At 53.2% G+C, this 27,827-nt stretch overlaps 10 protein-coding genes across 10 annotated transcripts; 6 read left to right on the forward strand and 4 right to left on the reverse strand.

The window, feature by feature from the left end:
* Positions 1-268: 268 nt before the first annotated feature.
* AYO20_08851 (hypothetical protein) lies at positions 269-1,720 on the reverse strand (the record flags this gene model as incomplete). Its single annotated transcript, XM_022647125.1, has 2 exons — positions 269-1,299; positions 1,525-1,720. The coding sequence occupies 2 exons, from the start codon at positions 1,718-1,720 to the stop codon at positions 269-271; spliced, it is 1,227 nt and encodes a 408-aa protein (XP_022496869.1).
* A 1,267-nt stretch (positions 1,721-2,987) lies between these two features.
* Positions 2,988-3,305, forward strand: AYO20_08852 (hypothetical protein; the record flags this gene model as incomplete). The annotated part of the gene is made up of 1 exon (XM_022647126.1): positions 2,988-3,305. One exon carries the CDS (start codon positions 2,988-2,990, stop codon positions 3,303-3,305), a length of 318 nt encoding a protein of 105 aa, XP_022496870.1.
* Positions 3,306-6,435: 3,130 nt separating this feature from the next.
* AYO20_08853 (hypothetical protein) lies at positions 6,436-7,620 on the reverse strand (the record flags this gene model as incomplete). The annotated part of the gene is made up of 1 exon (XM_022647127.1): positions 6,436-7,620. The coding sequence occupies one exon, from the start codon at positions 7,618-7,620 to the stop codon at positions 6,436-6,438; it is 1,185 nt and encodes a 394-aa protein (XP_022496871.1).
* Positions 7,621-10,140: 2,520 nt separating this feature from the next.
* On the forward strand, positions 10,141-11,959 carry AYO20_08854 (hypothetical protein; the record flags this gene model as incomplete). The annotated part of the gene is made up of 3 exons (XM_022647128.1): positions 10,141-10,194; positions 10,252-10,283; positions 10,330-11,959. 3 exons carry the CDS (start codon positions 10,141-10,143, stop codon positions 11,957-11,959), a joined length of 1,716 nt encoding a protein of 571 aa, XP_022496872.1.
* Positions 11,960-16,595: 4,636 nt separating this feature from the next.
* On the reverse strand, positions 16,596-17,540 carry AYO20_08855 (hypothetical protein; the record flags this gene model as incomplete). Its single annotated transcript, XM_022647129.1, has 2 exons — positions 16,596-17,481; positions 17,530-17,540. 2 exons carry the CDS (start codon positions 17,538-17,540, stop codon positions 16,596-16,598), a joined length of 897 nt encoding a protein of 298 aa, XP_022496873.1.
* A 1,167-nt stretch (positions 17,541-18,707) lies between these two features.
* On the forward strand, positions 18,708-19,584 carry AYO20_08856 (hypothetical protein; the record flags this gene model as incomplete). Its single annotated transcript, XM_022647130.1, has 2 exons — positions 18,708-18,818; positions 18,856-19,584. The coding sequence occupies 2 exons, from the start codon at positions 18,708-18,710 to the stop codon at positions 19,582-19,584; spliced, it is 840 nt and encodes a 279-aa protein (XP_022496874.1).
* Positions 19,585-19,647: 63 nt separating this feature from the next.
* On the forward strand, positions 19,648-19,968 carry AYO20_08857 (hypothetical protein; the record flags this gene model as incomplete). Its single annotated transcript, XM_022647131.1, has 1 exon — positions 19,648-19,968. The coding sequence occupies one exon, from the start codon at positions 19,648-19,650 to the stop codon at positions 19,966-19,968; it is 321 nt and encodes a 106-aa protein (XP_022496875.1).
* A 1,677-nt stretch (positions 19,969-21,645) lies between these two features.
* Positions 21,646-22,097, forward strand: AYO20_08858 (hypothetical protein; the record flags this gene model as incomplete). The annotated part of the gene is made up of 2 exons (XM_022647132.1): positions 21,646-21,878; positions 21,953-22,097. The coding sequence occupies 2 exons, from the start codon at positions 21,646-21,648 to the stop codon at positions 22,095-22,097; spliced, it is 378 nt and encodes a 125-aa protein (XP_022496876.1).
* A 1,698-nt stretch (positions 22,098-23,795) lies between these two features.
* Positions 23,796-24,332, reverse strand: AYO20_08859 (hypothetical protein; the record flags this gene model as incomplete). The annotated part of the gene is made up of 2 exons (XM_022647133.1): positions 23,796-23,961; positions 24,031-24,332. 2 exons carry the CDS (start codon positions 24,330-24,332, stop codon positions 23,796-23,798), a joined length of 468 nt encoding a protein of 155 aa, XP_022496877.1.
* A 27-nt stretch (positions 24,333-24,359) lies between these two features.
* AYO20_08860 (hypothetical protein) lies at positions 24,360-24,759 on the forward strand (the record flags this gene model as incomplete). The annotated part of the gene is made up of 2 exons (XM_022647134.1): positions 24,360-24,587; positions 24,637-24,759. The coding sequence occupies 2 exons, from the start codon at positions 24,360-24,362 to the stop codon at positions 24,757-24,759; spliced, it is 351 nt and encodes a 116-aa protein (XP_022496878.1).
* Between the last annotated feature and the right edge of the window lie 3,068 nt (positions 24,760-27,827).

A 27,827-nucleotide genomic window follows, 5' to 3' on the forward strand; every position in this document is an offset into this window, starting at 1 on the left:
AGTAGAATGAAGCCTTTCCCTTTTCTCATACTTTTTCACTTTGCTTCGTCGCTTCGTTGCTTTCTCATGCGTTGTCAGCCATGTCAAGCGTCGTCAGTACGAAATCGATGTCACACTTTGTCTGCCCTGCCTGCCTGACCTGCCTGCCCCGTCGTGTCTCGGCAGAATTGCAGCTCTTCGGAATCTGTCTGTCTGCTCTCTCGTGTACTGTCTCGTGTGCTCTCGTTGCTCGTGTTCACCTCTTGGTCATGAGAAGCGACCATCGGTCTCATTCCCTGCCCGTCCATTTGATGCGGAACAGTCGTCGGTCTCCTTCCTTGCTCATCCAAGAGCCCTTGGAAGCAGCTGTCGGTCTCGTTCCTCGTCCAGGCATCGGGTGTTGACGCCTCCGGGAATCTGCAGGGCAGGAGAGACATCGACCACCCACTCCCCCACCCGCTCGCGTTCCCTGCCTGAGAGCCTGCCAGGGTACACGATCAATCCGAGTTCCCTCTCGCTGCCTGCTGCGCGATGAATCAATCATCAAGCTGTCTCTCGTCCTGCCCGTCTGCCCTGCTGCCTGCCTGTCCGCAGCTGCCCGCATTTGCTGGTGTCTGTCGGCTTTCTTTCCCACGCCACGCGCCCCCTGCCTCTTCCAATCAACATATCCATCTTCCGCAACGCTGCACCCATCGTGTGGCATTGCTCCGCAATCATCCTGATCACAGGAGGCGGTGCCAGCGCGTCGGACACGCCGGAGGCCCTCCCCCGCTGCTGTTCGGGGCGCCACACCAACGAGACGGAGGTCCCGCGACAATTCAACCATTGTTCCGACATCCAGACGATGCCCTCGACAGTATCGAATGAGTGGCAGGGCCGTTGGGCGAAGTTGGCTGTCGTCGATGTGCGGGGTCAACTGGTCGAAATGTCTTTGGACCAGTTGACCCCGGCTGGTACCCGCAACACGAAAAGATCGAAACGTGGCCGCAGCGGCAAATGGGTCTCTGAGGAGAAGGGCACGACGCTTTCGATACGCCCCATACAATTTTTGAGCGGGTTGCATCACGCGTCGTGGTGCTGTGGCACGATGAAGTATCGGCGGCGGTCTGGGCGTGCCCTGTGCGGACGGCGGTGTCGTTCGGCCGTCTGGGAATGCCTCTCCGCATCGGTATCGAGACTCCGAGCAAGCCGTGAGAGCTTGAGGCATGTTGTCGTCGGATTCGTTGGCCAGGGAGGGAAGGGGAGCGTTTCCGTTGGCGGAGAAAGCTGTTCTTCCGTCCTTCTTTGTCTGAATTTGCGGTGAAGGGATCCGTTCTTCCGCTGTACGAATGCTGCAGCGGTATCCCACGTCTCTGCTGTGTCAGCTGCATGTATTTTCACTCCGGGGAACGTTCGATGGCGCGAGCACGGGGGGGGTTGAAGGCATGACAATCCGTGTTGGTTTGCAGTCCGATCAGAGCCGCGGGAGAGGACTTTCTGCACGAGCATGGGCGTACTCCGGTTCCTCCTCAATCGTTCATCATCTGCTTGTTTCGACAGTCAGACAGTTCCAAGCGTGGAGGTCCTGCTGTATGTGTTGCCCGGCCTTGCCGGACGAGTGCGCAGACCGGATCAGCCAGCGGTCGAAGAGCGCCTTGAGAGATGTCACGACCTGCTCGTGCCCTGTGATCTTCCCCTCATCACTCCAGAACGCCATTCCTCCTGTCAGATAAGGGACATTGGACTCCAGCGACAGTGGCATGGCTCTTGAGGCGACCAATGCTTAGCAAAAGTGAAGGGAGCGCGGGCCAAAAGGCTGTTGAGAATCCCGTTGAAGCGCTTGTCATGCTCGAGGCAGTGCGCCCACGAAGGCAAAATGAATCGACTGCACTCTCCAATGGATAAGCTGGACTGATGTAACCCAAAAAAACTCACCGGTTGACATGTTTTGTCGTCGCTGTCAATACCTTTTTCGCGGCCTGGACTTGTGTGTTTTCCGTCCCCAAAGCCAACAGGTTTCCGCAGATGGAGAGATGTGATTGGTGGACCGAGGTCTCGCCGCCGAACTTGACATTTCAAACTCTGGGGAAGGGCTTCGCTAACAAGACGATAGCGGGCCCGCCAGCTTCACTCTCGTCGAGACTAATGCTCGTCGGTTTTTGTTATTGTCCAGCTTGGCAGGATGGGCCCTCTCACAACATTGGCCGATGGGTTTGTTGGGCGCAGATCGACACGGAATTGGAAAGACGACGCACTTGGTGTGTGGTTGTTCGACGCAAGGCCGGCGAGGCTCCTTCGCGTTCAGCCTTTCGAGAGCCAGACAGTGAGGTCATCTCTGTAGCCCGGTGGGCAGATGCGCTGGCACTCTCCATGTGCCTAGTGTTGTTATGAGATGGGAGGGACAAGTCCAGACATAACGTCCTCGACCGCTGCAGATTGCTCGCAAAAGAAATACTCTGCAGTCTTTTTGCACAAGCAATCTCCTTTCCACGAGCCCAAGTACAGAGAGTCGGTGGTCTTTGAGCCAACCTTGACTATTACATATGAGCCAGCAATCCAGGCACCACCGCAAACAGCGAATGATCGGTTAATGATCAGTTGTGTGGAAGGTCATTAGATAGCCGGATGAAAGTCCCGATCTCCACGTTACTAACACTCCTCAGGGCGCTGTGGACGTCTGTAGACATGAGGAGTTTCGGCATTTCCGGGGGCTTCTCACGCGAAAAGCCATGGATGATAGATTGGTACTATGGACACATACATTTGCACGATAGGTAATAACTACCGAATGCCTGATAGCCACGACTCAGTATCACTGCAGAAGGAGGCCGGAGTTCGGGATTACGGCGATGCATCGTAGACTAGTTTGCCAGGTCTGTCAGTATGGGAGCTCGGTGGAGGAGTCGATGAGCGATGGTGATCCTTCACAGCAATGCAGCTTCCGTTCAAGGACCTCAGTCACAGCGATCATGCAAAGTCCTTAGCTGAAAGACTCGGTTACGCAGGGTAGGAGGATACGGGCAAAGGAGATGGAGTTGAGACCTCTACGCTTATATGCAGACCTCAAATCCCAAAAGATTGCCGAGGCCCCGTGGACTGCGGTGGGTGTTCGCTTGCCTCGCTCTGAAATGGTTCCACGTGCTCCGGTACCAGAAGACCATGACACGGAACCAGCGTCAGACTCCCGAGGCATAGGTCGTAGCGGCAAGGCCCTGCAAAGATCCGACGACAACTCTGCTCTGCTCGAGCTCCCGTCACTGATCCGAACTTTCAAAATCCATGGAGATTCTTTCAGACTGATAGCGGTCAACTCGAGGGACTGGGAACTGCGAAAGGAGCATGCGTAGAAACACTCCCATGTACGAGGTACTCGCATGACGCTCCAGATTGCGGTCACTCTAGAAGGAATTCATGCCTGTTCGACACGGTGTCTGACCACATTCATATTGATCGTGGATTTGCGAGGCGGCTCACGAGGTCCATCGCTGCCATCTCTACCAGTGGCATTGATAAGATGACACCCGCCGATCCTGGACATTTATCGCCGTTCAGTCTCGCTCGGAGATCTTCCCGCAGCCTGGTGTCCGAACAGACTGCGCAGATATGTCAAATATCTCAGCCGCCTCCGAGGGAGCTCACATCTCCCGGTGATGTGTCGACTGGCTTTGTTCCGCCTCTTACGAGCAAGCACCAAAGTCGCCGAGAACCGCTTCCTCAATCTCCTCCTCTTCTGCCAAATCATGTATTGAGCCACCGATATTTCTCGTTGAATCCGTTCAAAACATCTCGAGCAGCGGCATCTAGAGGCCTGCAGCAACCTTGACTTGGAACGTATGCAGATGTACTCTCATGGTTCCAGTCGCCGTCTGTAAGGGCGTGCTGTAAGGCCTGCAACCGAGTGACAATCCGCTGCGCTTTATACTCCACAACTCTTCTCAGAATCTCTCTATTAAACCCCGTAGAGCTCTCCTGTGCAAGTATACTCAAAGACAGTTTGTAGTATTCGTAGGGTTCGTAGGGTTCGTAGGGTCAATGGAAGAAGCGGGAGGAAATGAACCCGTCCAGTCGGATCATCGGCGGGTCAAGTTTGCGGTTGGGTGGAAGAGGCTTTGGAGGGTGGAAGAGCCTGTAGGCTACAGTGGAGCTGGGAGGAGTGTTAGTATCGACAAGATACTCATGGTACTGTGAAACTCACCGTTATCATGTCAGGGTAGGCTACACCACCAAGAGCAGCCACTGTACCTGTCAGTTTTGTCATCGAAGCGTGAAGCCAGCCACAATCGCTCGCTTTGTGCACAATCGCATTACTCTCCAGAATAGTATCTTCGTCCTCCGGCAGAGATCTGCTGCGATCCGGCACTCCGCCGCGTCAATGCATCTTCCTACCTGTTCGGCAGACGGTACTTGTCTCTGTGCTTACGCATGCAAACACCGCAGCACATCCATTTTCATTTGGGATGGATCGTTTCGGAGGTATGGAGAGGCCTACTCAAAGTAGGCTTGGTTCCGGGGACGGCAAAGGTCTTGCGTAGGAATAAACTGGCTGGCGGTCTTATCCATGCTGATTGAGGAGTCAGGCGGTTTGGGCGGCGGTGGTCACATTTCAAGAGACCGCAGTGGATGGCAGTACCGCATGGACAGTGTTGCCTCATGGTACATCGTGTCGCCTACAACGACGAATGACGCAGGACAGAAATCCTCCCGGACACGAGAGTGAGAAGGACGAGACGTGGCATGGAGGACTGCACATGTCCGCGTCTGCGGGCTTTTCTCCGCCGGAAGCATCGGTTGACTTACCTCACTCGACTCTAGTAGCTCGCGATACCTACCTTCGCTTCTATTTCTCGGCACGAAGCATCGCATGACTTGCCTCATTTCAAGACATCTCTCGTCATACCTACCTCTATCGTGCGACGCACGTGCTATCGGGGCAGTACTGCCAGTATGTCATCGGATCGCTATACCTGCCTGGTTCAAGCACACTGACAGTGTCTGGTGCTGGACCTGCATTACTACGTTCTTTCTCCGCAGTGCAGTATGTTTGACGAGGGGTGCATCCGCCGTGGAATGCTCCTCACCTCTACCTCCGGATCTCTGGCATTCCCATCTCTGATGTTTTATCCTTTGTGGCTTCCTCGATGACCCCCCCCCCAATTCCTGCAGTGCCCTCCCGTTGATCGATCGAACGACACGAATATACCTACGACGATGACATTACGGCTCGGATAGCCCTCTAGCCGTCGGTCAGAGTCGGTCTGGCAAGATCGCTGGCATGGCCTTGTTAGAAGAAGTCATGTACAAAACAGTGCATGTTACGAGGGGGACAGCTCACTGAGGAGGCGGCGCAGTTTCAGAGGCGGCATCTCCGGCGAGGCACGCTGGTGGTGGCAAGAGGAGGTCGAGGCCCAAGGCATTGAGTCTTGATGTCACCATACTGTGAAGGAAGGTAGGAAAATACAAGCAATGGTCAAATCTTACTCGATCGATGGCGAAGAGGTGGAATGACGCCGCTGGTGGTGGTCTACAGCAGTCACAGCGTGGGCGCGGACGAGCAAAGAATGGCGATGAAAGACTTCCCACCCACACTCGGCTGGGGGTCATTCAAGGCGCTGTGACAAACAGAGCAGAACAAAGGTGGTGGGCGACGCAGGAAGAGAAAGCGGCGGAATGGGTGATGGCAATTTTCCGGGAATCCTCTTCCCATGCTTCATTCCATGTCCTCGCCCGACTAACAGAGGGGAGGAACAGACAGGTAGATCCTTAGCATCATCATCATATTCATGAGGAGCTGTTACATAAGCCAGAGGCAAAATACATGACAATCAGTTCATCCGTTAGTCATTCATCCATAGCAGCAAGGTCGCTTGGTTTATCCCCGTGTTTATTGTCCCACTGGTAATCCAAACGGTTTGACCGCCTCTAAAAAGAACCAATAAAAAGGAGATATCCCGAAAAAGAGACGACCACGTCCGACCGTACGTGCCATTTTTCATTAGAAGTAACCGGCTTGTGTGGGTATATCATGGGTAGGGATGGTGTTGTAGTAGTGCAGTAGAAGGCGCGTCGCACGCATGGCACGCTGGACCGTTAGGCGCTGGACGTTCTGGTCGATGGCCCTGGGCGGTCAGCGGAAGAAGTGGGCGGGCACTCCTCTTGGGCAGTCAAGACCGAGCTTTGGCCTGCTTCGGTCGGAAGCTGGTGGCCTGCGGCCGGCTCTTCCTGGTGGCGTAGATGCAGTGTTCAATGCAGCCTCCTTTTAAGTTCCGGGCAGTTGTCGGCCGAGATGATGGCGACCAGCTCTTTCAAGAGATATCGCTCCCGGCGACAAGGAGATCGGTACACTGGGAATCGGGGTTGTTTGACGAGACGACTGGAATATGGGTTCTTCGAGCAAAGGTCTCTCGCATGTAGAAGTTGGCGTGGCCCATCCCGATCTGTCTCTGCACGAGGCCGTCAGCTTGACAGAGTACTCGTTGGTCATTTCGGCACGAATGGCAGCTTGGTCTTGGAGCGGTTGTGAGACATGAAAGGCCGAAGGGACGGAATCGACAGCTTCTGGTGCAGGGAAGGGAGAGAAATCTTGTGGTTGAGCAGACCACGTCGGCTGGTGGACTGGATGGAACGTCCCGAACTCCGGGAGGTCTTCTCGCTTTGTTTGTCACTGTTGTTATCCTGTACCTGCGGCGGCGGGCAGATGTACGGGAAGGTGGTGTTCCAGTATTGATGCCATTGGCCCATGTCGCTCAGCTGGGCGTCGGGCAGGTTTGTCATGGCCGGAGTCAGGCTCTGCGCGAAATGGCCCAGCCCATGCTGCGCCTGCAGGGCGTTCAGCCCAAGGTAGAATGTGTCCCTCAGCTCAGCCTCGAAAGGGAAGCCCGGGTGCGGGACCTCCAGCTTGGTTTGGAACGGAGGTGTGAGGAGCACCACCACGACCAGCGCCACGGCCAGGACTGGCGAGCGGACAGTGTGCAGTTGCTGCAAGGCAGCCATCTGCAGGTGGTCCAGCTCTCCCGTGACGGCAAGGGTCTTGACCGTCTGGGGCCACGCATGGTCCTGGCTCAGGGCGAGCACCACGGTGAATCGGGTATCGAGAGAGGGTTGTCCGATCTGCTCCTCGAGGGTGGTCATCCGGCGATGGAGACCAGACACGCCCAGGATGCTGCGGGGCAGCGGATCTCGGCACCTCGGCAGCTTCTTGTAATCGAGGGCATTTCGGAGGCAGTGTTGCAGGGCAAGAACTTTCTCCTTGGGCGTGGGCAGGCCAATCAGGGTCATGGTTTCGGCAATCTTCCAGGAGCTGTTGAAGGTGCTGGTGGTGGCGGTGATTCGCGCGGAGGGAAGGAGGGTAAAGATGAGCCGATCGAGGTTTTTAGGCACTCTTGGAAGTGGAGTGGTGCTCTGGTAGGATGCTCGGTTGATCCATGTGAGCCAGGGCACGATCTCGTTGTCTGCGCACAGGATGGCTCGGACGTGGTCAGGGGTCCATCTGATGTAGAAGGCATCGAAGGGGTCGACCAGGCTGAGGATCAAGATCGCCAGCTTCCTCACAAAATCTTCATTGACGTCAACAGGCGGGATGGTCCAGGACTCTGGGCGCGGGCCTGTGCGCCGCGCAGGGGACTCGGGGGACAGAAGTGGTACGGGAATGGTGACTGAGGCCATCTGGACAAGCGAGGCAAGGGAAGATGGTGAGACAAAGGACTGAGAAACAATGTCCAAACCAGGAGGGGTCTAGCCATAATTCATATACCAACTGCGATCCTGGAAAACCGAGAGGCGAGAGGAGCAGGGGAGAAGGAGGGAAAAACCCAGTTGCGGTCAAACACCCGCACATGTGGTCGGGCAATGAGGATGGATGTGTCAGAAAAGCAGTCCAGGTACCAACAGTCAAATCAGACGGCGCAAATGGCACTTCGGAGACAGCTGAGGCAAATCGGACACCCAGTTTTGTGCTGGCCGCGTATTTTTGACAGCTTGGAAGTCGAGGTTGACCATTTCCTGTTGGCCCTCAACACAGAGATGACGGTGATGTGCAAGGGGCGAAGCATAATCCAAAGCCAAATAGGCCAATCCGCTTGTCTACCAACCGGAGTCTCTGCCTGAGTCGTACAGAGCGTGGCAAGGCCTCCATTTGTTTCGCCTGTCACACCTGTCAATGCTGGGAATAAGGAGGGAGAAGATGGTGAGTTGAGCAAACAGAACTTCGGATCCTGCAACCCGAACTCCATGCCCCGCCTTGTCTGCATCGCCAAGAAGAGATTCTATTGCACCAACCACCGATGTGCATCTTACCGGCATATTTAGTGTCAAGAACCCTTTCCACCTGGCTCCTCCAGATACAGCGTAATTGGTGGATAGATATACAACCCTGTCCAGCCGTAACGAGTTGACCGAGTCGACAAGTGGCCAGTTTAGGCGGGCGCGCTGATCTGCACCATATTGGGCCGACGGTCCGAGTTGCGCAAGGGATCGGGGACTTGCAATTAGATTCGCACTATCTCCCACTGAAATGCATCTGATTCGCTTTAGATGGATTAGGTTCAGCCCATCCAGGGCGGATGAGAGGAATGTCGTGGTGTAAAAGGCTTCCTCATCGCCTACCCGGACTTCAGAAACCTGCGGGTTGGATATGAAGGAGTAGTGATTGTCGAAATCGATGTGTGTCCAACCCCCTGCTCGGCACCCCGGAGTCATGCGGCCCCTGGTCACAATAACGATGGAACAAGGCAAACATAATGGACAATAAATACCCAGGTCTTAAAAACAACTTCCTCTCAGCTCACTCGCAGTCTCTTGAATGAGGTTCCTGCTCAACGCGGGGTACGATGTCCGTGGCCAGCTTACCAGTCCGTGATAACCCCGCCAACCCCGCCAGCCCCTTACCGTTTTGTACCCCTTGCAACTGCATCTAGCCTCGTTATGGAATGTCCAAATCAGCTAGTCCCGAAGAGGATGTTTAGGCTGAGGTCTAAGCCAATCAGATGAACCTCGGTCTCATTCTGTCCAATATTAGTGGAGCTTGGCGCGTTTGAACGGTATGTTGGGCTTGCGCTGAAGACTCGTATGGAGGTGCACAGAGCCGCTATCTGGTTTGTTCGTCTCGATATCGCTACTAGACCTGCAGGAGACTGGCTACGATCGGTCTTGGATTACCACCACACCATAACGCGCTCTTCGCACGAGCCAGAGCCACATTCTCCTCCGTCTGCTGCTAGTGCAACCGGCCGTGAGCGAAGTCTCAAACCACGTTTGACCACGAGACGAGCATGAATCTGCACATGCGCTCGAGCTCTTTGCTGCTATCAAGGAGTCACCCCACAGCCTTTTCTCTCTCTTCCTCGCTTTAAACATGGCATTTTGCGCCTTTGTAGATACCCATCTGCAACACCCACTAAGCTGTCACCCTCCGAACAAGACTCGCCCTGTATGGACGTGAGTAGTTTCTCACCCATCTCCTTTGACGCACCTGTCGCAGGAGATGAATACCTCGATTCCTTTGATTGCTTCGCAGCGCAAGACGAACAGCCCCATCCGACTTTTTATGCGACCCCCCTGTCAATTCGAGAATGGCCTGGTTCATCGCCAGCCTCGAAAGAGCCGCTCATCGACAAAGTGGTCATGAGAATCCCCCCCAGCCTGCAAAACGGCCTCAACCTCCACCATGGCGACATGAGCGGTCCGATCCCTTTCACAAATCCTCCCATGATTGACCAAGTCATCATGCATATACCCCCCCAACAGCAACAAGACCTCCTCCGTCCCCAAAGCGAGCAACCAGTTGAGTACATCTTCAACAATAGTTTCGTATCCGGACCGGAGTGGCACAGCCACGTTAGCCTCAATCACGCGGTGGCCGGTCACGACCAAAGGTTCACGTCTGGTGAGCCCCAGCCGGAGACCCGGCCAGCTGGTCAGAAGAGAAGGTCATATTGTCCCTCATGTGGAATGTCTTTTGGGAGGCGCGAGGATATGTTGCGTCATCTCCGAGCCCGTAGGTGGCTCCCTCCCGGTTTCCAGCATCTGATGTCGCTGACAGGCTGCCAGACTCGAAGGACTCCAAGTTTTCCTGCGGGTTTTGCCCCAAGACTTTTAGCCGCAGGTAGGACACAGACGGAACCTGAATCCTTTGAAGGGACCAAGTCGCTGACCGGTTCGCAGGGAAATCTGGAGGGAGCATCAAGAATGGTGCAAGAATCGGTCACGAGCGTCGATGCCGAAACGAGGGAAAATGGCGAGGTGCGTCGCTTGCGCGACTCGGGACGTTGACTGTAGCCTGGGCACACCGTGTTTCAGTTGTGCGACAGAGGGCGAAGAATGTACTCGGCGTGAGTCCCCTGTTAGCGGTATTGGATTATGAACATCAAACACCAGCCGCACTTCTCACGTTGACGCAGGCGGTTGCATTGACTTCGCTGACATTCTGCTCCAAGGTTTCGGCATTCGTACGAACGAGAATGCTTCTGCTTCTGCGCGATCCAGGTCCACCTCACCACAGGAAATGTTTCCTAGTCCCGAACAACCAAGCTTTCCGATGAGGGTACTATGGTCACCGCCGGCCGACCCCTCCCGTGGACAACCGCAGTCAAGAATCCATAGCATTCTCTTTCAGAACTATTTGCGTCGTTTTGAGGGCCCATTGAAATGGTGGATTGCTGGGCTGAGTTCTGTGCCCACCGATGGCCTGGACGCGGAAGTTCAAGAAGACAAGTCGTCGCCTTCTCTGATTGACATGGCCCAGCAGCTCGACGCCGATTTGATGTCCTGGCATCAAGAGAGTGCCTGGAGCGTTTTGAAAACGGCAATTGCGGCGTTCGGGAGCCAGGGGATTGATCCAAGGTCCGACAGGTGGGAGCCGAGATACGGATTCGATAATGGCTGTCGGCCAGAGTTCTTGGCCAGAGCCAAAGCAGCTATCGATAACAGCCCCGACATTCTTTCCTTTCAGGTCATCCTGGCGAACTTTATACTTGGGATGATCCATCGTACGTCTTCAGGACACGATGAGAGTTCCGCCAACGAGGCGGCGTCGGGAATAGCATTTCCACGTCAAGATAGCCGGCAAGTTGGCAACAGATTCATTCGGCGGGGTATCTCCGATCTCTACCAGCTGATCCGACAATGCAGAGATAGCGCAGCTGCTGGGTTTACCAGCACCAACGCAGGCCAGCAATACCTGAGATCATTCTTCAGTCTCGGTCTGGTGCTGGACACGATCTCAGCCGCAGTTGACGGTCGTCCAGTCCTCATCCACGACGAAGACTGTGCGATCGTTCTGGGTGAGAAGTCTGCGGAAGCAAACGTTGAACAGAATTCTGGGCTATGGCAGCTCTCCAACATGCAAATGAAGCAGGTCAAAGTGATCAAAACACCAGAAGGGAGACAGATGATAGATTGCCATTCCCGGTTGGGTGCTGAAGGCGCTCCAATCACAACATTGCTCTTCCGCAAAGTTACGCAGCTTCAAGCTCTGCTCTTCCGACGACGACCAGAATCCGAGCTTGAGACATGCATCCTCGAGGCTGTGGACGTGTACAACCACGGGAACAAGCGATACGGGGGGCTTTCCTCCGATCCGCTCAGCATCTGCGATTCCTCGTGCACAATAAACCTGGGGATTCGATGGAACCTGGCCTGTCTCCTTCTGGCTGACGTGACAGAACGGATTGAGCTTGTGATGAAGCCATTGACATTGTCCGAAAAGCTCCGCGCGACTCTCTGGAACATGAGAATGAAAGCGGTCTGCATCATCTCGGGGCTCGCAAGACTCTCGACATCCGAATCCGAAGGGGAGCCATCAACAATGCTTATCGGCGAGAAGATCGCCAGCGCCTTTCTGGATGACCCCTGGACCCAGGTCCTCGTCCGCGCTATGCTGCAAGCCTCGAAGGTTTCCGAGGTTTGGCGGAAAGACGGCGATACTATCAGAATCCCGCAAACGACAGATGCCCTCTCGCCAAGCGAGCTCAGTTGTCTGGATTGCATAAAGCGGCTCGGGTCATAGCGGCTGGGCGAATGATAGCATGGCAAGCATGGCACGCATGGCTTGCGACATACATCTGGATCCTTGCCAGCCATGCATGAACCCGTCCCGACCCAGAGTCTATGCGCTACCGACGCGTCCTTTATGCAACTCAAGCTTTCTCTTTCGCAGATGCTTTCCACGACATATCGGCGCACAGCAAGCACGCCTATCGGCTGGAAGAAAACTGCTGGCCGCGATGACCGTTGTATTTGTACTCTTGATGGCTGCGCCGGCGTATGGCTGCACCTCCGCACCCGATTTTTGGCCTTCAGTTATACCATGTATTAAACAAAAGGAGGTATTGTGCTGCCCTGGAGTAAATAGGACCGATTTGCAAACGGCAGGATGGGCGGTGTTTCCTTTGTGTATTCGATCTCGGTATTCGACTGGCGGCCGTGGCAGGTGGAGGATCGGGAAGCAGACGTCCATGAGTTTCGCTGGTTTGGTCGTCTCGCCTCGCCCGTTTCTTAATGCTGTATATAACATTGCAGAATTTGTGATCCTGTCATCGACCTTGCACCTCATGTCACTGTTCCTTGTAGTTAGCGTCGGCATGGGCAAAAGACTCATAATGAATCGTTACCACTTTCACTTGTGACCACGTTGTGGGAGCCAGGTATCAGCAGCAGCCCGCTCGGTCTAGCTGCTGCTCCGATCACTCTAGGTTCATCGGTGGGATTGGGGCGCCAGTGGTAGGCGCGTCGAAAGACATCCTTCACGGTGCTACCACAAGAATTATCCGTGACCGCTTGGGTATTGCGACTGCCAGGGTCGACACTGGAAATTTGTAGAAGATGCCATGACAGTCATGATTATGCAGAAACCAATTAGGCAAATCAACTTGTGTGAAGGCTTGAGGAATATCCCAAGATACCACGCCGTCGGCTTGCGAGACACGAAAAGCGCTTGATGATCATCAAAGTGTGCTTCCGCTCCCGGACGGAAGGTAAGCCGATAATGCCAAGTCTCACTAGTCCCGGACTGCGTTCTCAATGTCGACGACTCGATATATTCTTCACGGCCCATCCCTGTTGCACGCGCAGTGGCACAACATTCGTGGAATGCTTCCGATCAGTCTGAATGAGCATTACTTGAACGTATACCCCATGGCCGGCATGTGTCCTTTTGTTCTTCTGGTGATTTCTTCGCGACGTCATCTTCGTGCACAATGAGAGCCCATTCCCCCAGATTGACCGACATTACTTTGAACCAGGTCTTTGACGTGATACGCACATAAATGGACACATCTAGAAACATCTTGATCAGGTGTAATTGGGTGCAATCCTGTTTCCGCCACTCCTTGAGCCCTCAAAACGCGATGTGATTGTATTCGAGCTGACAGCAACAGAGAGCGCTCCATGAGCGCAGCCATCATCAGCCTTCAAATGTGATGGTATCTTCTGAAGGAAATCCTCTGTCCTGGATGCGGGAACCTATCTCTGGGTAGGCAACGACATTGAGTAAACACGACGAATGACTCCCGGCGACAGCCATACCTCATCTCGGTCGATCCCCATACCTCGTCTCGGTCGATCCCCGACCAAACCCGCGTCGTGTCGCCTCCAATCGTACCTCTGAGCAAGCTGGCAAGGTAACGGCGACTGAGGCGGGCGATGCCACCGCATCCCGAGGCAAGTTAAGAGATGGGGATACACAAGCACCACGGCTGACCTTCCGGGTGCAGGGTTCAGACTAGAATGCTCTGCATGTGCCGTCCGTGTCCTCGTGCGAGGCTCTTTCACTATTTGAAAGTGTGAAGGAGTGCAGTTATTACGTCTTTTCAAGGACCGCATCGTCTTTGGGTGTGACTGGCGATATCTCAAGACGGGAGACTGTCATGGGACACGTCCATATCTTCGGAACAAGATTGGAATTGCCAGACGAGACCGCCCCGGAAGCTTCTTTGCCTTGCGTGCGATAGAATGCACGAGAGGAAACGACACGTTCATTTCCGTCTTGGTCTCAGGTTCTGCCCTACTCATCATTCGAGGCTTTTCGTGGGCGTTATACCGTGTCTCCGTCTCCACGGGGACCAGAGTTGCAGCACAATTATGACGGGTATTGCACTCAAGCCCTTGATATCAATGGATATTTCTTGGATGGCTTTGGGAATCCTGGGCTGTATCATCACGACTCCTCAGACCTGGGCGCGGAGTTCATCAGCTAGCTCTATTGCATGAGCTTGACTTTGCTCGGATGGAACAGGTAGCCAAAACACTGCAATCGAACGAGTTGAATGTTCTTCACCGTGCTTGATACTGCCGGTTTGCTATGTCTGAATCCTCATGCCGAATGGGACCAAGTGCCACACTCTGTCGTTCCACGGTGTCCGCTCATCCTCTATGTCCAATCAATCAATGTTGTCAAACCCGAGACCAGAACAAAGCTTTACATTTTCCATCCCGTCCGTTGCCTCTATACGACGTTACCTGTCCACAGACACGATACCGTTGTCCCTTGCAGAGCATTGCTAGCAGCAACGCCGACCTTGACGCACGGCACTTTCATCAAGGCTTCTGGCGAAATCTGCACTCTGGACCTTTGGGAAAGAGTCATATTTTCACTTGATCCCCTTTCTGTATAGCACAGGCCGCAATCGTCTGTGGTTCAGCGTGGCTCATTGCTGCTAACGATTGTGATCCAATCCACCCATGCGGAGTTCAACGATGCGACGGCGTCCGAGGATCCAAATATACACGAACAAGCACCATCAAATATCAGGGCCGGTTTATACGGCAGGCAAACAAGGCATTGTCGGAGGGAAGAAGGTAGGCTTTTGGCCGGGTTTGAGAATCTGGATGCGTTTCAGACTGTCGAATGACATCGAAAATCTGCAGCTCCTCGCAATTCTAGATCCGAGTGACTTTCTACGATATCACGCAGCGATGAGCGAGGAATCGTGCTCACGAGCGCGACTTCGGGGCTTCACACTGGAGTTGGACTTGCTAAACAGCTAAGGCAACGCCCTGCACGCTTGGAGTGGACGACTCTCTGGTGCAACGCGCCATCGTCGTGCAGGGACTCTACCGAAGATCGAACTTGATACGGAGGCAGTCCGAGATCAGCACTGCAAATGGTACAAACCGCCCGACAGAACTATCCCGAACGAGACGTGGCTCTGCTCGAGTGATGCTACGTAGTGGCCGCGAATGCATACCCCAGTCGACTTGTCATCTGAACACTTGATGGTGCGAAATGAGCTGGGTTGGGGGTGATGGAATGCCTCTGGAAAGCACTAAAGGCGCCATCAGTACATCTCGAGGGAGAGCCGCATGCCGAAGCAGGATGTCCCTTTCACCGCACCGTGATCAATGCCGAGCGCCCTCTTGTTTCCGGAGCTGGTATTGCATTATGAAAAGGTGACAATGCCGTCCTTTGGGAAACGCTGAAGAGTCCCAGCGATTGTCTCTACGACAACGTAGCTTGGTTCCTGACTCTACATGTCCAATTCGTCAGATGATCTGGCGGCCGATGCGAGGCTCTAAGCGACGCGTCAAAGTTGAGCTTCACCGGACGATCTCCTCGCCACTCCTAGCTAATATCGCAGACATCTTGATTTCTCCCGAAACAACCTCTGCGTCACTTCAGTTCTTCCATCAGCAGTGCCGGCGAGGAAGGTCTCCAAGAGATGGCGAACGTGCGCTCGAGACATCCATCTTCTTTCCCCCATGTTCAGCAGCCCGCTATTACGAAGAGAGCCAGACGAGAAGCTGGCTACTTCGAGTCGGTTGTCCAGACGCTGAAGGTGGAGGAGAAGAGTCTCAACTTTGTCAGGAAGCTTGGAAAGGTCCCGCTTGGCTTCAAAGTCGCCGGGAGCTCACCATTGACCGGGACTGGAGAACGAGTCTCGAAACCAGGTCTCAACAGCCTCCGCTGCCTCTCAACTTCCCCGACAGCCGTTGGTTGACTCCAGGAAATTTTCGGGGCAACCCGAGTACGAGGCCGACCGCGTTGCCGAGAGCTTTCATCGCGACAACGAGTAAGACTGCTCTTCTACCTTTTACAGCGTTACGCCAGCCCAGAATCCCCGAGCTTGGAGCACAGCAAGGTCAGAATTGGTCGTCCTGAATGCGCTGCTCATCTTTGACAGACCTTGTGTCGAAAGGGGGATGACAACACTACAGACGATCGGGGGTTTGATCGAACCGCCAGCCGAACATGTTCTTTCGGATCATACTGATATCACCCCGTTTCCGGGTTCAGTGATCGAAAGAAAGCCATACAGTAATGACAAGACGATGGTCGCGATCGGGAAGGCGTGACACATGTGGTTGAGCACGTCCATCCAGCCTCATCCAAGAAGAGATACGGGAACTGTCCCAACCATCGATCACAAGATGTCTGTACTCTGGCGGGAAGAAGTTCAACAGGCCGAAGACTGGTGGTAGAGCAGCCGGCATGGGACCAGCCAATGTCAATACCATGTCAAATGAATAGCGACAAGTCGGACGGGATTCGAGTGGGATAGAGAATATCTTGGACAAGTCTCCAGCTGAGACAGAATCGGAGAAAGACGAACCCGGCAGGGACAGGCATGTACTGTATGCCAGATTGGTCATCGATGTCCTTCTTTTCGCGAAACAGTCTTCTCTTACAAATATCTTAAATCGTGATTTCAAGGAAGTGGTGCCCGGTCCAGCGCTGCGGCGAGTTCCTTGGAGGACTGAAACCCCAAAGTCCAACAGTTCTCAATGATATGGCCTAGCCAGACAGATTCGGTGGACGGGAGGTCGTCTCGTCGTGGCCCTGAATACAAACTGTCGGATCCTTTCCGTGTCAGGTCGAATTTGCACTCACGTCCGGTAATCACTTGGTACATTACCGCGCCATATTGCCCAATGTCATTCAAGATTGAATAACCAAGCTCGTCAGTCCCAGATAGGTCCCATTCGAGCGGCATCAAGGTTGATTCTCCAAAGTCGCAAAACTTCACATCTAGAGTGTGGTTGAGGAGGAGATTGTCCAATCGAATATCCGCAATGATAATCCGGTGTTCGTGGATATAGGCCATTGTGTGTGCTAGTTGGGCAAACCAGGACAACAGAATCCTGCGCGGTAGTTGTGGTTCCTGTTCCTTCAGAAAATGACGAAGATCACCGCTCATCCGCTCCATTCGGATCGAAGGGTCGGATGTCTCGAGATCATAGCAGCGGACAATACCATCGTGGCTACCTAATCTTCGATAGATTGCCTTCTCAACTCCAATCGCTTCAATAACCGGAATTCGGTCGTCGTACTCGCCCTCCTTTGGCGTCAAGGAACCCAGCTCCACGGGTACTCCATCAATCTTGATGTGTCTCGAAATGTAAGGCACCTTCAATGCGTAGTGTCCCTGCTCAATGACGATCCCTGTTGCGCCTTGTCCAATGACCTTCTCGGTTACTTTTGTGCCATCGACATGTACGAAGACCGATTCGGTGAACGATGGGTAGGAGTGGTTCCATGGATATTGAAGCTGGGAGCACTGAGGTGACGAGGGGGAAGTTGACGTATGGGAGCTTCTGTGCGGAGGTGTCAGTATTCATATCGAGAAGAAGGCCCCGACTTACGCGACGGCCATGAAATAATACAACTTTTGGAATGATTCGGGTGGCAAGATGAGGGTAATAGCTCTCAGGGTCGGGAGTGAGGATTGCACCCTTTCACAAGATGTAACGCGCACGCGCAGTCACGTGGTACGCTGTGCATGCCTGCAGCGTGATCAGTTGTCCTGGCAGAGCGCTCTCAGTGCCTACTTGTACAGGTAGTGTTGATAAATTCAATTGAGAGGGATGTCGCGCCTCGGGTCGACGTTGTCAACACAAGATCAATGACGCGCTGCCTCCTGCCATCAACTTGAATGATTCTTGGCCTCTGCCTCGTTATTAGAGCCCGGTTCCGTTTCCGTTTCGGGATAGTGTATCACGCCATTTTATTGAGATACTGACGAGGCGGCTGCTGTATTTAAAGCGGCGCGATGCGGCCGTCCAGCTTCTCGGTAAAGGTTCCTTCTTCGACGCCGGGGAGCTTCCTAACCAGGACTAGCGTAGTATTAGTGTTCCCACGCGAAACAAGGTCCAGTCCCTCACGTGAGATAACGCCGCTCACTGTCATTATCTCACGTAAAGACTCAGACCAGCTACATCTATCCACTCAGGGCTATCGCGCGCGGTCCGTCTACCTAGTCCTTGTTTTAGTTTGTGCTATTGTTACTAGCCTTGACATCGAACTCCTTTTCCGACAGCCTTTCCGTATCTCCACCTCATCCTGCGATCTTCTCCATACCTCCACCTGCTGCGATCCGCTCTGTCCCTACACCGTCACCCCGCCTGTGACCTGAGCCGTCGAAATCCGGTCTCTCGTCCATCTACTGCCAGACTAGATGTTTGATTTCCAATACTTGGCTTCCCACGGAATATTCCACTCGATGGGTGAAGCTGGTCGGGAAGAAGATGAGAGTATCAGAAGCCCTTGACGATGAAAACAACGTCCTCCATATGTTTCAATACCCAGAGGAACGCATCCAGTTGATAGTCATGCTTCTTGAGAAAGAGAATGAAATTCTTCATATTGTTGCGCAATGTCTCAACGTCAACGTGAATGCTTGCAAGCTTTCAGGGGTCGCCGATTGGAACCACGACAGTTTCAATCTATGTGTTCCTATTCATGTCGATTGGAAAGGGCTTAAACGAGTTCTATTCCGTGTCCCACTCCCGTATAAATTGGTGAGGACTTGTTCCCAGGCAACATGGACGAGAAAGTCAGATGTGAGGCGACAACCTATATTTACATTCACCAACACTGTCCGGATGTCCCCATCCCCATGCTCTTGGGCTTCGGCGCCTCTACCGAAATCTACGTAAGCCTGCTTGTCTGGATGAGCCTTAGTGATGCAGGCTAAATACAAGAAGTTCACACCTCTTGAGAATGCTTCATTCTTATACCGGCTCTGTCGATCGTTTGCCAACCGACTGTGCACCTTTGCGAGATTCCCATTAGCGTCGTCTTTTGCCCGGGATTGTCGAACATTATCTCTATGTGTGGGTTACCTTGTACTGGAGTACATTGAGCGTGGGCAAATGCTCTCTGAAACATTCGATTCTCAAATATACGATCCATCACGGCGGCGGAACCTATTCAAGGATCTGTCCGGTATCATAGTGTCGTTAGCAAAGATTCCCCAGCCTCGAATTGGCTCCTTTACCATTGAAGATCAGGGATACATATCACTCTCCAATCGCCCTTTAACTTTCCAACTCCAAGCACTCGAAAATGAAGGCATTCCAACAGGTATTAACCCTTTACGAACCAACGAATACACCGAGAGTTACGTGCTGGATCTCCTAGCGTACCATGACAGCCGCCTTCTGCATCAGCCAAACTCCATGAACGATGAGAAGGACGGGAGGCGACAGATGTCCGCCGTAGGTCTAATGAGGTCCACCATGCCCCAGTTCATCAACCCCAAGACCACACGAGGCCCGTTTTTCCTCGGTCTCACGGATCTGCACCAGAGTAACATCTTCGGCAACGAGCAGTGGCAAGTCGAGAGTCTGATAAACTTGGAATGGGCGTGTTCACACCATTCCGAGATGCTGAGACCGCCTTACTGGTTGACCGGGTAGAAGGTCGACTGTTTGTATGGCAAGACCCCGCTTGACAGATTCTGCAACACACGCGAAGAATTCATGGCCGAGTTTCGACAACAGGAGATGTTTCTAACGTCGCCATCGGAGACCACACGAAGTGCCATGGTGGAGGAGAACTGGAACAATGGGTCCTTCTGGTTCTTCCACGCGCTCGAAACGACGAAGGGGTTCTACAATATGTCCAAGCAGAATGTCATGCCTCGGTTCTCGGGTGATGACAGTTCTGAGTTCCCTGATATTTCGCTGTACTGGAGCAGTGACGTGGACAAGATGATCCGTTCGAAGCTCGATGAGAGAGAGCGGTATCTTCAACGGCTGTCCTTGGCGGCGGTATCTACAGACTCGGATTCAGATGGGTAGCTGCAGTTCAAGCGGGCTGACGGAGGTTTTCTGTGATTGCCTTGTCCTGAGCGGCTCTCGGAAGGGGAAGACAGGTGGATCTTCCTGCCCCCATGAGTTTGAGACCAGTGTTGGTTTGTTCACGCTTGTCTCTCCCTCGCCATTGTCCTTATCCTTGCCTTTCTCGGTATGTAGGGGCTTTCTTGTCAGACTGCGGTTGGCTGACTGGAAGTACGTATGTTGCATGTTGCATGTCGCATTCTACGTGTTATATCTCGTGACCTCTTCCCTACTCATGGCAGCGGTATTCTCTAGGAAAGAAGCTAACCATAGGGACATATATCTCTCGATGATGTGGAGTTACCGATCCTCCATAGAAACCGTGCAGAAGCGAACTCACGCGGAGAGGAAATCGGTATCTGATGATGATGACCGCATCAAGACTCTCGATGGGTGCTACGCTACGAATATATATGTTGCATGTATATCTGTATACGCGTACAACCATCTCTATGTCACGGCCCAATGCTCTCGTTCGGTCAAAGACGGTGGTCAAGTCGTGCGGTTCTCAGTAGCTGGCCAGCTGGTCAAATACAATCAAATCAAGTCATGTTGTCGACGTTCATGCGAATGTATTGACAATGGCTGACGGCAATGTGTACACATATAAGCCATAAAATCCTCAAAGAGCCAGCAAATTCAATAAATGCCCATGGATACAGAGCTATATCTGGCAATGGTTGCTTGAACCTTGCTTGGTGCCTGCCTCAGTGCCTCCATGTTTGCTGCAAGGGATTCCAAAGGAAACAACCCGTACCAAGGAGACTCGGCGGACATGCAAAGCCACATTAGGATGGTAGAGTCGTGGCTTCGATGAGGAAAAGAGGCCTTGCTCGTGTTGGGTCTTGGGCCCTTGTGCCCAGTTCAACGGGACTACAACAACTTGAGGACTATGTACCTACGCATTATGCTGATTCTGTACGAGGTCGAGGATCCGGATGTCCTTGTATGCTTGGATGTGAGGAATTGTTCTTTGCTCCTTTGTTCCGTGGCTCCTTTGGACTTCGCCTTCGGTCTGACCACTGACAAACCGGCCAACCACGCTCCAACACGCTTTTCTGATTGTCTTCCGGCCACCTCGATCTGATTGTTCCACCTATCTACCTGCTTGTATCTGCTGTTGAAATAGACTCATGTCGAGTACGCGTGTCCAAGTTCAGGAGACTTTTCAAGTCCCTACATACACCAATCCAAGCTACCCAGTAAAATCAAAATCTTGAACACGTCGCTCGCACACCATCACTTCTACGGCCTTGCCTTGCCGACATTATGTACTCAGCTGTGAGATTTGGTCGCATTACACAAATTGGCTGATACTTGCCCTCACATCATATCCAGCCCAACCACTGCCGCCGAACTCGACAGATGAGAGACCGCCCTCCTCAAGAGCTGGAATACCTGAGTGCCGGCAAATCAAACATCGTGTACGGAATCGACGAAAACAAAGCCATTAAACAAGACACCACTACGACGACGGCGAAGATGTCATTGAGCGCCGCATATATAAGCGGTTGGGCTCACATCCCCGCATTGCCGAATATTTCGATATGATAGCCGACGCCCTATTGTTCTGGAACGAGGAGAGGCCCAGCGAACAGTCCACCAGCGGATGATGCGCGAGGGAGTCCCGGCGTCGTTATGCTGCAAAATCCACTAGATGGGCCAGATCGCCGAGGGATTGCAGCACCTGCACAGCAAGGATGTTGCCAGAACGTGATCGTGGTCAATGAGGACACTTCAGACCAGGGTAGATGCAAGTTGATCGACTTTGAAGGGTGCGGGGTGGACAGTAATGCCGCAAACTCGTGCTACGAGTGGTTCAGCTGTCGACCTGCGACGCCGCGGATCAGCGAGCAGACCGACATCTTCGCGTATGGGTGCTTGGTCTACGAACTTGTCACGGGTACGCCACCTTACGGGATAAATGCAAGGACGCGCGACACAGGGACCACGACGTCGAACAGCTCTACCTGGCCAATCGCTTCCCGGACCTGGCGAATCTGCCACACGCTTGTTGGCACGGTCACTTCAATACAATGGCGGATGTGATTCAGACGCTCAAAGAACTGGGTAATGAACATACTGAGTGAATGGCTCAAGTTCTCAGTCGAAGTTAGCATTGAATTCCATGCATCGATGGACTTGTCCCAAATACTCGCTCCCTTCTCGACCCTTCTTCTTCTGCCTGCTTACTTGCTGCTCAAACATGACTGCAGGATAAGCGCCGCTGCCTCTTCCAATGTCTCCTTAGCTGAATCCTGCCGAGTTTGTATGATTCTGCCTTCTATGAGACTCGGATTGACGTCTTCGACCCGCCCTATTGCCTGTTTTCTCGCTCAGCAGAGCGCCGGAGCTGGAGCCTTTATAGGTCGCCTCGAACCACCCCTTACTCCTCCTAGGATGCCTGTCAGACTGCCACCGGCTCTGTTGCCTCAGGTTGTCAATAGCCACCGTGTCCGAGCTCCTGGAGACCAAGACTGTTTGATGTCTAACCACTGGCGCACCCTCCATCAGAGAGAAGCGAGGAGAGGCCCGCATATTCTTGAGCTAAAGCGGCAGCCTACATTGATACTCCTAATGCTTTCCGGTGTGCTAGTCGTCCCCCGACCTCGTGCGCAGGTCGGAGTGTGCAGTGTAGTTCCAAGCCTGGTAATTTCGTCAGCAAAGCTGCTTCTGATTTTCTCATCAGCCCAGAAAGAGAGCGTTGTGTGATGCACCATTGTTGTCCATCTCGTCTTCCCGGTTCGCTGTGACGGTGCAGTGGAGATAATAGCCAGGACTGACTGTTGCAACCAGTCCGAGCAGCAACATGAGGATCTTCATGGGAGCGAAGTGTGCAGTCATCGAGGGCGAGGGGTATGGTCATACTTGTCACGGGCATTGAAGTCCACTCCGTATGAAATGAGCCGGCGGACGAGGTCTTTGTCACTGAAAGCATGTATTTAGGTCGTTAGAATACATCTTTTGCCGGCAAACACCCATCACCGGGCTGTAGGTACTTCCAAACATCTGAGCATTTCATTGATTGTGATAGGTAGCCTTGACGTGGAGATCATCCGCCCCGGGAAGTCGGGTGATGTCGTCCGGGCGAGATCTCACCGTGCTAGAGAAGCTGTAGATGGTAGATTTGGCGCCATCTATAGGGCCCTCTGCGGGACGACTCAAAATCTGTGCCATCGAGCATAGTGTCCATCAAGCAACGTACCAGTGGTGAGGACAGCAGCAGCCACTGCTAGAAGTCCGTCGAGCCGCGTTGCCAAAGAGTGACGTCGGACAGAGAGCCTCCAGGCTCTAGAATGAGGGTTAGATCTGCGTTTGTCGCTGCGGTGCAAGGTTGGGGGCCAAATCCATGCCTTGGCAGGTGACAGCCCGAAATGGAATAGCGGGAATCTTAAAATCACCGCGACATTCTCTCTCTGCAAGCCAAGACCATTTTACAGACCCGTGTATAGCAGGCAATTCTACATGCCACCACAATCCAATCGTCTCTCACACCCTCCTCAAATGTCTCCAGCCCCGATGTCTAGGTTTTCCTCTGTGGTCTTGACACCCATCGCTTGCTCATCCAGCTTGGATTTTGCGTGCTTCCACATCGCTGATGCTTCGGCGGCCCCAAAGGCGTGATTCCTCGTTTACGAGTATATCCTGGCCTTCAGAGCGGCTGCAGAGGAACGAGGGAAGTGCTGAGTACCTCGTTGACCTCCCCAGGCGGCGCAATGCATGACTTATGTACTTGATGCTCGTAGGATCCGCGCGCATATTCCCCTCAATGCATAGCCCTTCTGCCATTACGTCGAGTCTCGAGTTCGAAATGGCATCGTCTGCTGCAGCGTCCTGGAGTTTGCCACGCACACCAGCCCGCCATTATGCATGGTCTGGGGATTTACTTGGGCATCTTCGAGCTGTCGGTCCAGCTGTGCCTCACGATTATGTCCAGCATCTTGAGCCTGGCCGCTAACACAGCGGGAGCTAGGGGAAGGAGAGACCAAGTTCCCGTTTCCCATCTCCGGGGCCATGACTCACACGCTCGCCGTGGTGCTGCTGTCCTCGAAGTCGTCGATCTGCACGTCCGCAGTCAACACCTCGATCATGCGACCACACAGAATGAATATTACGGTCAGAGATTTGATTACGGTGATGTCTTCACCGAAGTTCTCTCTCAGGGCGGCGATGACGTCGACGGCGTGCCGTGCACGATCTTGGTCCCGATCGACCGCTCGATGCTCCGCATGTTGGCGCTGCAGTCCATATTCGCTCATTTCCCCAGCACCAAGGTCCGCCTGATGATATAGATCACGAGCGAGTTGCAGGCGAAAGCTAGGCATATCTATCCAATGATCTCGCTCGTGAATATGTCTATACTCGGAAACCCCAGCCGCCTCAACAATAACGACAAGTACTACTCCACGACCATGGGCCTGGACATCTGGTTCAACATCATGGTGCCCTTGGCGACTATCTTGAAGGCCCTCTCCCTCTTGTCCCTCTCCTGCTGCTCGTTCCGGACGACTGCCTTACGGGTCCTGTACGAGTACGTGCCGTCGAAGGTCCACACGCTCTCCACCGTCTCGTTGTACTTTGTGGGACGTCCACCATGACAGAGCCAGGCGCTTGTAAGACTGGGGAAAGACCCAACGCCCAGAACATCGAGACAGATATGAAGACATACTGAACATGAACATCTTCATGATGCTGGAGCAGATGGCGCACGTCATTAGAGTCGGTGGCGTGGGGATGAGCACGACGGACTGATACAGATGGACCTAGCTGTGTTCGGGGAGATGATGATGACAGCACACACGTCGAGACACAACAGGCACACCTTCCCCACTCAGACACATGACCTCCATCTCGTACGAGAGGGTGCCCGAGAACCTAAACGCGATCTCCGGCCACCTCGAGAACACGAGGCCGGGTATATCTTCGGACACGAACAAGAACCCGAACGTGAGGTACAATGAGGTGGCATTTGCGAGGGTGCACGATCGTATTCATGGGAGTGTTGTTGCCTACGCAGATGGTGACAATCGTGCTTATGCTCAGGATCTTCTCCGTGTGCATACACTGGGATCAGCGTGTGCCAAACGATCATGCTTGCGAACACGCTCAACTCTGTGGCCATCCACGCCATATCGACCTTCTACGTCAATAGAATCTCGAGGAGGAAGGAAATCTTGCTCAAAGAGTGCGGATACCTAGAGGCGCGAAGCTCTGAGATGGCAGCGTCAGGTTGTTGGTAAGAATCATGCAGAAGGCCAGGTTCATGTACGTGTCCGAGTACGGGAAGAGCCCCATGCGCAAAGTGAAGCCCGGGGTCGTCGTCGTGGCCAGGAGGTACCCGTTGCGAGGTACCTAGTCCTGCTGAGGTCGAAAGGAAACACTAGACAGCGCGGGATGATGAAATGATGGCGATGGTTTGGCGTCATATGACTATTACTGCGGCTCCCACTTCTACTTTTCTCCAACTCTTCGCTTAGTCCTCAGTCAAATCTCACAGCATTAGCTATAGAGAGGTCGGCCACCATTCTCCTCGGAACGATAGCGTTAGCGGAATCATTACGGCACCGCTTATTTCTATCCTACATACATTTCATAAAGTCGCCGGAGCTTCCCACTCCTAGAAGATACTTAATATAGAGCGTAAGAAGAGAATGAAGAATCCGGCCGGATAGCGAGTGAGAGATACTAGAGTAAGAAGAAACCGGAGTATATATACGAGCGGAGAACTAACCCTAGTACGGGATCTAATACTAGTCTGATGTTGGTATAGATTCCTGCGGTAGATTTACAGGCCGCACAATTCCAATCAATCGGCTGCAAGTGCTCAGGGGGTTCATACCGATCTGAATTGCACGAAGATACTCACTTGGACTGCTCGTTCGACGGAAGAAGTCACTCGTTGACTTCGTCGTCCCAGTGCATCTTGTCGACCGACGTCGGGAACATGGTTCTCTCGATCCTATCGTACTTGTCTGCGAGGAGGTTGGCGTACCAGCCAAGCCAGGACACTTCATTTCCGACACTCGAACTGAAGCGACGAAGACACCATCCAACGAGGACGCAAGAAAATCCTTCAAAATGGACTCCAACCATCCGAGGCCAGTAATAGTTGCCAGCCTTAATTCATTCGAGTCCAGAAGGCTGTCAACAGGTAAAGACACAAAAACTAAAAGTGGCTTCCTGTGCATCTGTCTGTTCACGGTCATTCAGAATGGTCGTATTGATTGATGAACTAGTACCAACCAGTGCGAAAAGGTCTTGCGAGGAAGGTCAAAGTCCGGCGGAGAGGATCATAGAGGGAGAGGCCGAAGACGTTATGAGTATCAGACCAGCAGCAGAAGAAGAAGGGAGAAATCCCTTTCAGCCAAGAAGCGAACATTCCAACGAAACCAACACTCAACGTCCCAAAGTGGTCACCGCGCGCATCGCAGTTTGCTTTCGGCTTGGCGTCAAAGTCTTCAGTGGTTGAACGCGCCTCGTCTGTGTAATCTTTCGACCAAGATCAACCTCCACGGACACGACACCTCGGAGTCCTTCAGCAACAGACACATCCGACCGAGTCTTTCATGGGAGCATTGAGTGAAACTCCTACTTCGGTTCGAAATGCAAGCCACATTTGCAGACTCTGCCTGCCTCTTAAGTGACGCCGTGGAAAGCAAGAACTGGGACCAGATCATCGAGACACCCTTCAACATTCAAATCCTTGGGGGCGGGATTGATCAACTCCGCCTCAGCCGGCCTACTTCCAACACTTCACATTGGACATAAATTTCAAGTCATGAATGGCTGGGCAAGTGATCCGCTCCGACCTAGTCCTGAGGAGTCCTCCGCTGTCCTCCACGTCTCCCGACGCCAATGGGACTCACTCCTCATCCGTGCTTCCTTCTTCTGCCTCAATCTCAGTAGCCTCCTCCACCAAACACCAGCTCTCCCAAGCCGCGCAAAAACCGAAGAGCTAGTCAGTGACACCTCAATATGTCCCGAGGGATTCTCGAGCTGAGGCCTTGACGCGCCTCTGTGTGATCTCAGCGGAAATATCAAGACATCAGCACTGCAGAAAATCATTATCGGATCGGTTCTCCTAACTTTTTGCTACCTCTCAAACGATTTACCTTCAGAGGGGTCGGGCATTGAGAGATGTCATCGCACGAGCGTGAACGAAAACTACCTATCCGCCTTTCTTTTGGGCTGGGCTTACGTGCTTTACGCACGGCTGATCGAGCTGCGAAAAGAGTCAGAGCAAGACCATATCAGCTACGATGAAGAGAAGGCTACATGCAATACCTCTGTGACTCTGAGCAATAGCGACAGTGAAGTCTTCATATCTATCGGCGAAGCAGATGTTGGCGAGTGTCGAATGGTGGGCGGCCGTCCTGGCCAAAGGGTATGGATGGCGCGCTGCTCTCAAACGTTCTGGTCGAGACTTTATCCCATGTGGTCATGCCATCTAACGAGTGGTTCTCCCCGAATCCAGATCCGCCATGCTCTGCTGAGGAGCTCTTCGCCAACGGATTCCCACCCTCCAGCCTCGGAACAGGCGCAGCACTATCTCTACAAATTCGCCAAACTCCACAACGCACATGACCAACTCTTGGCCGCATTATTTGCTGCACTAACAATACCCGAGCAAGGAAGATTCGGTGCTCCCATCACCCTCCCTCGGCTAAAGTCTACGCACACAAGACGTCAGCACATTAGTCCAAACGATCATTCACCATTGCTCAGACTTTTGCCAGGCAAAGACGACCTACCACATTTCATGGCATACAGCTGTGTCCCAAAGACAGCAGCATCTTGCATGCTTGGATGTCTTTGGGAAC

This window comes from Fonsecaea nubica (genome assembly GCF_001646965.1).
Source record: "Fonsecaea nubica strain CBS 269.64 chromosome Unknown Scaff75, whole genome shotgun sequence".
In the NCBI taxonomy this organism is placed as follows: domain Eukaryota; kingdom Fungi; phylum Ascomycota; class Eurotiomycetes; order Chaetothyriales; family Herpotrichiellaceae; genus Fonsecaea; species Fonsecaea nubica.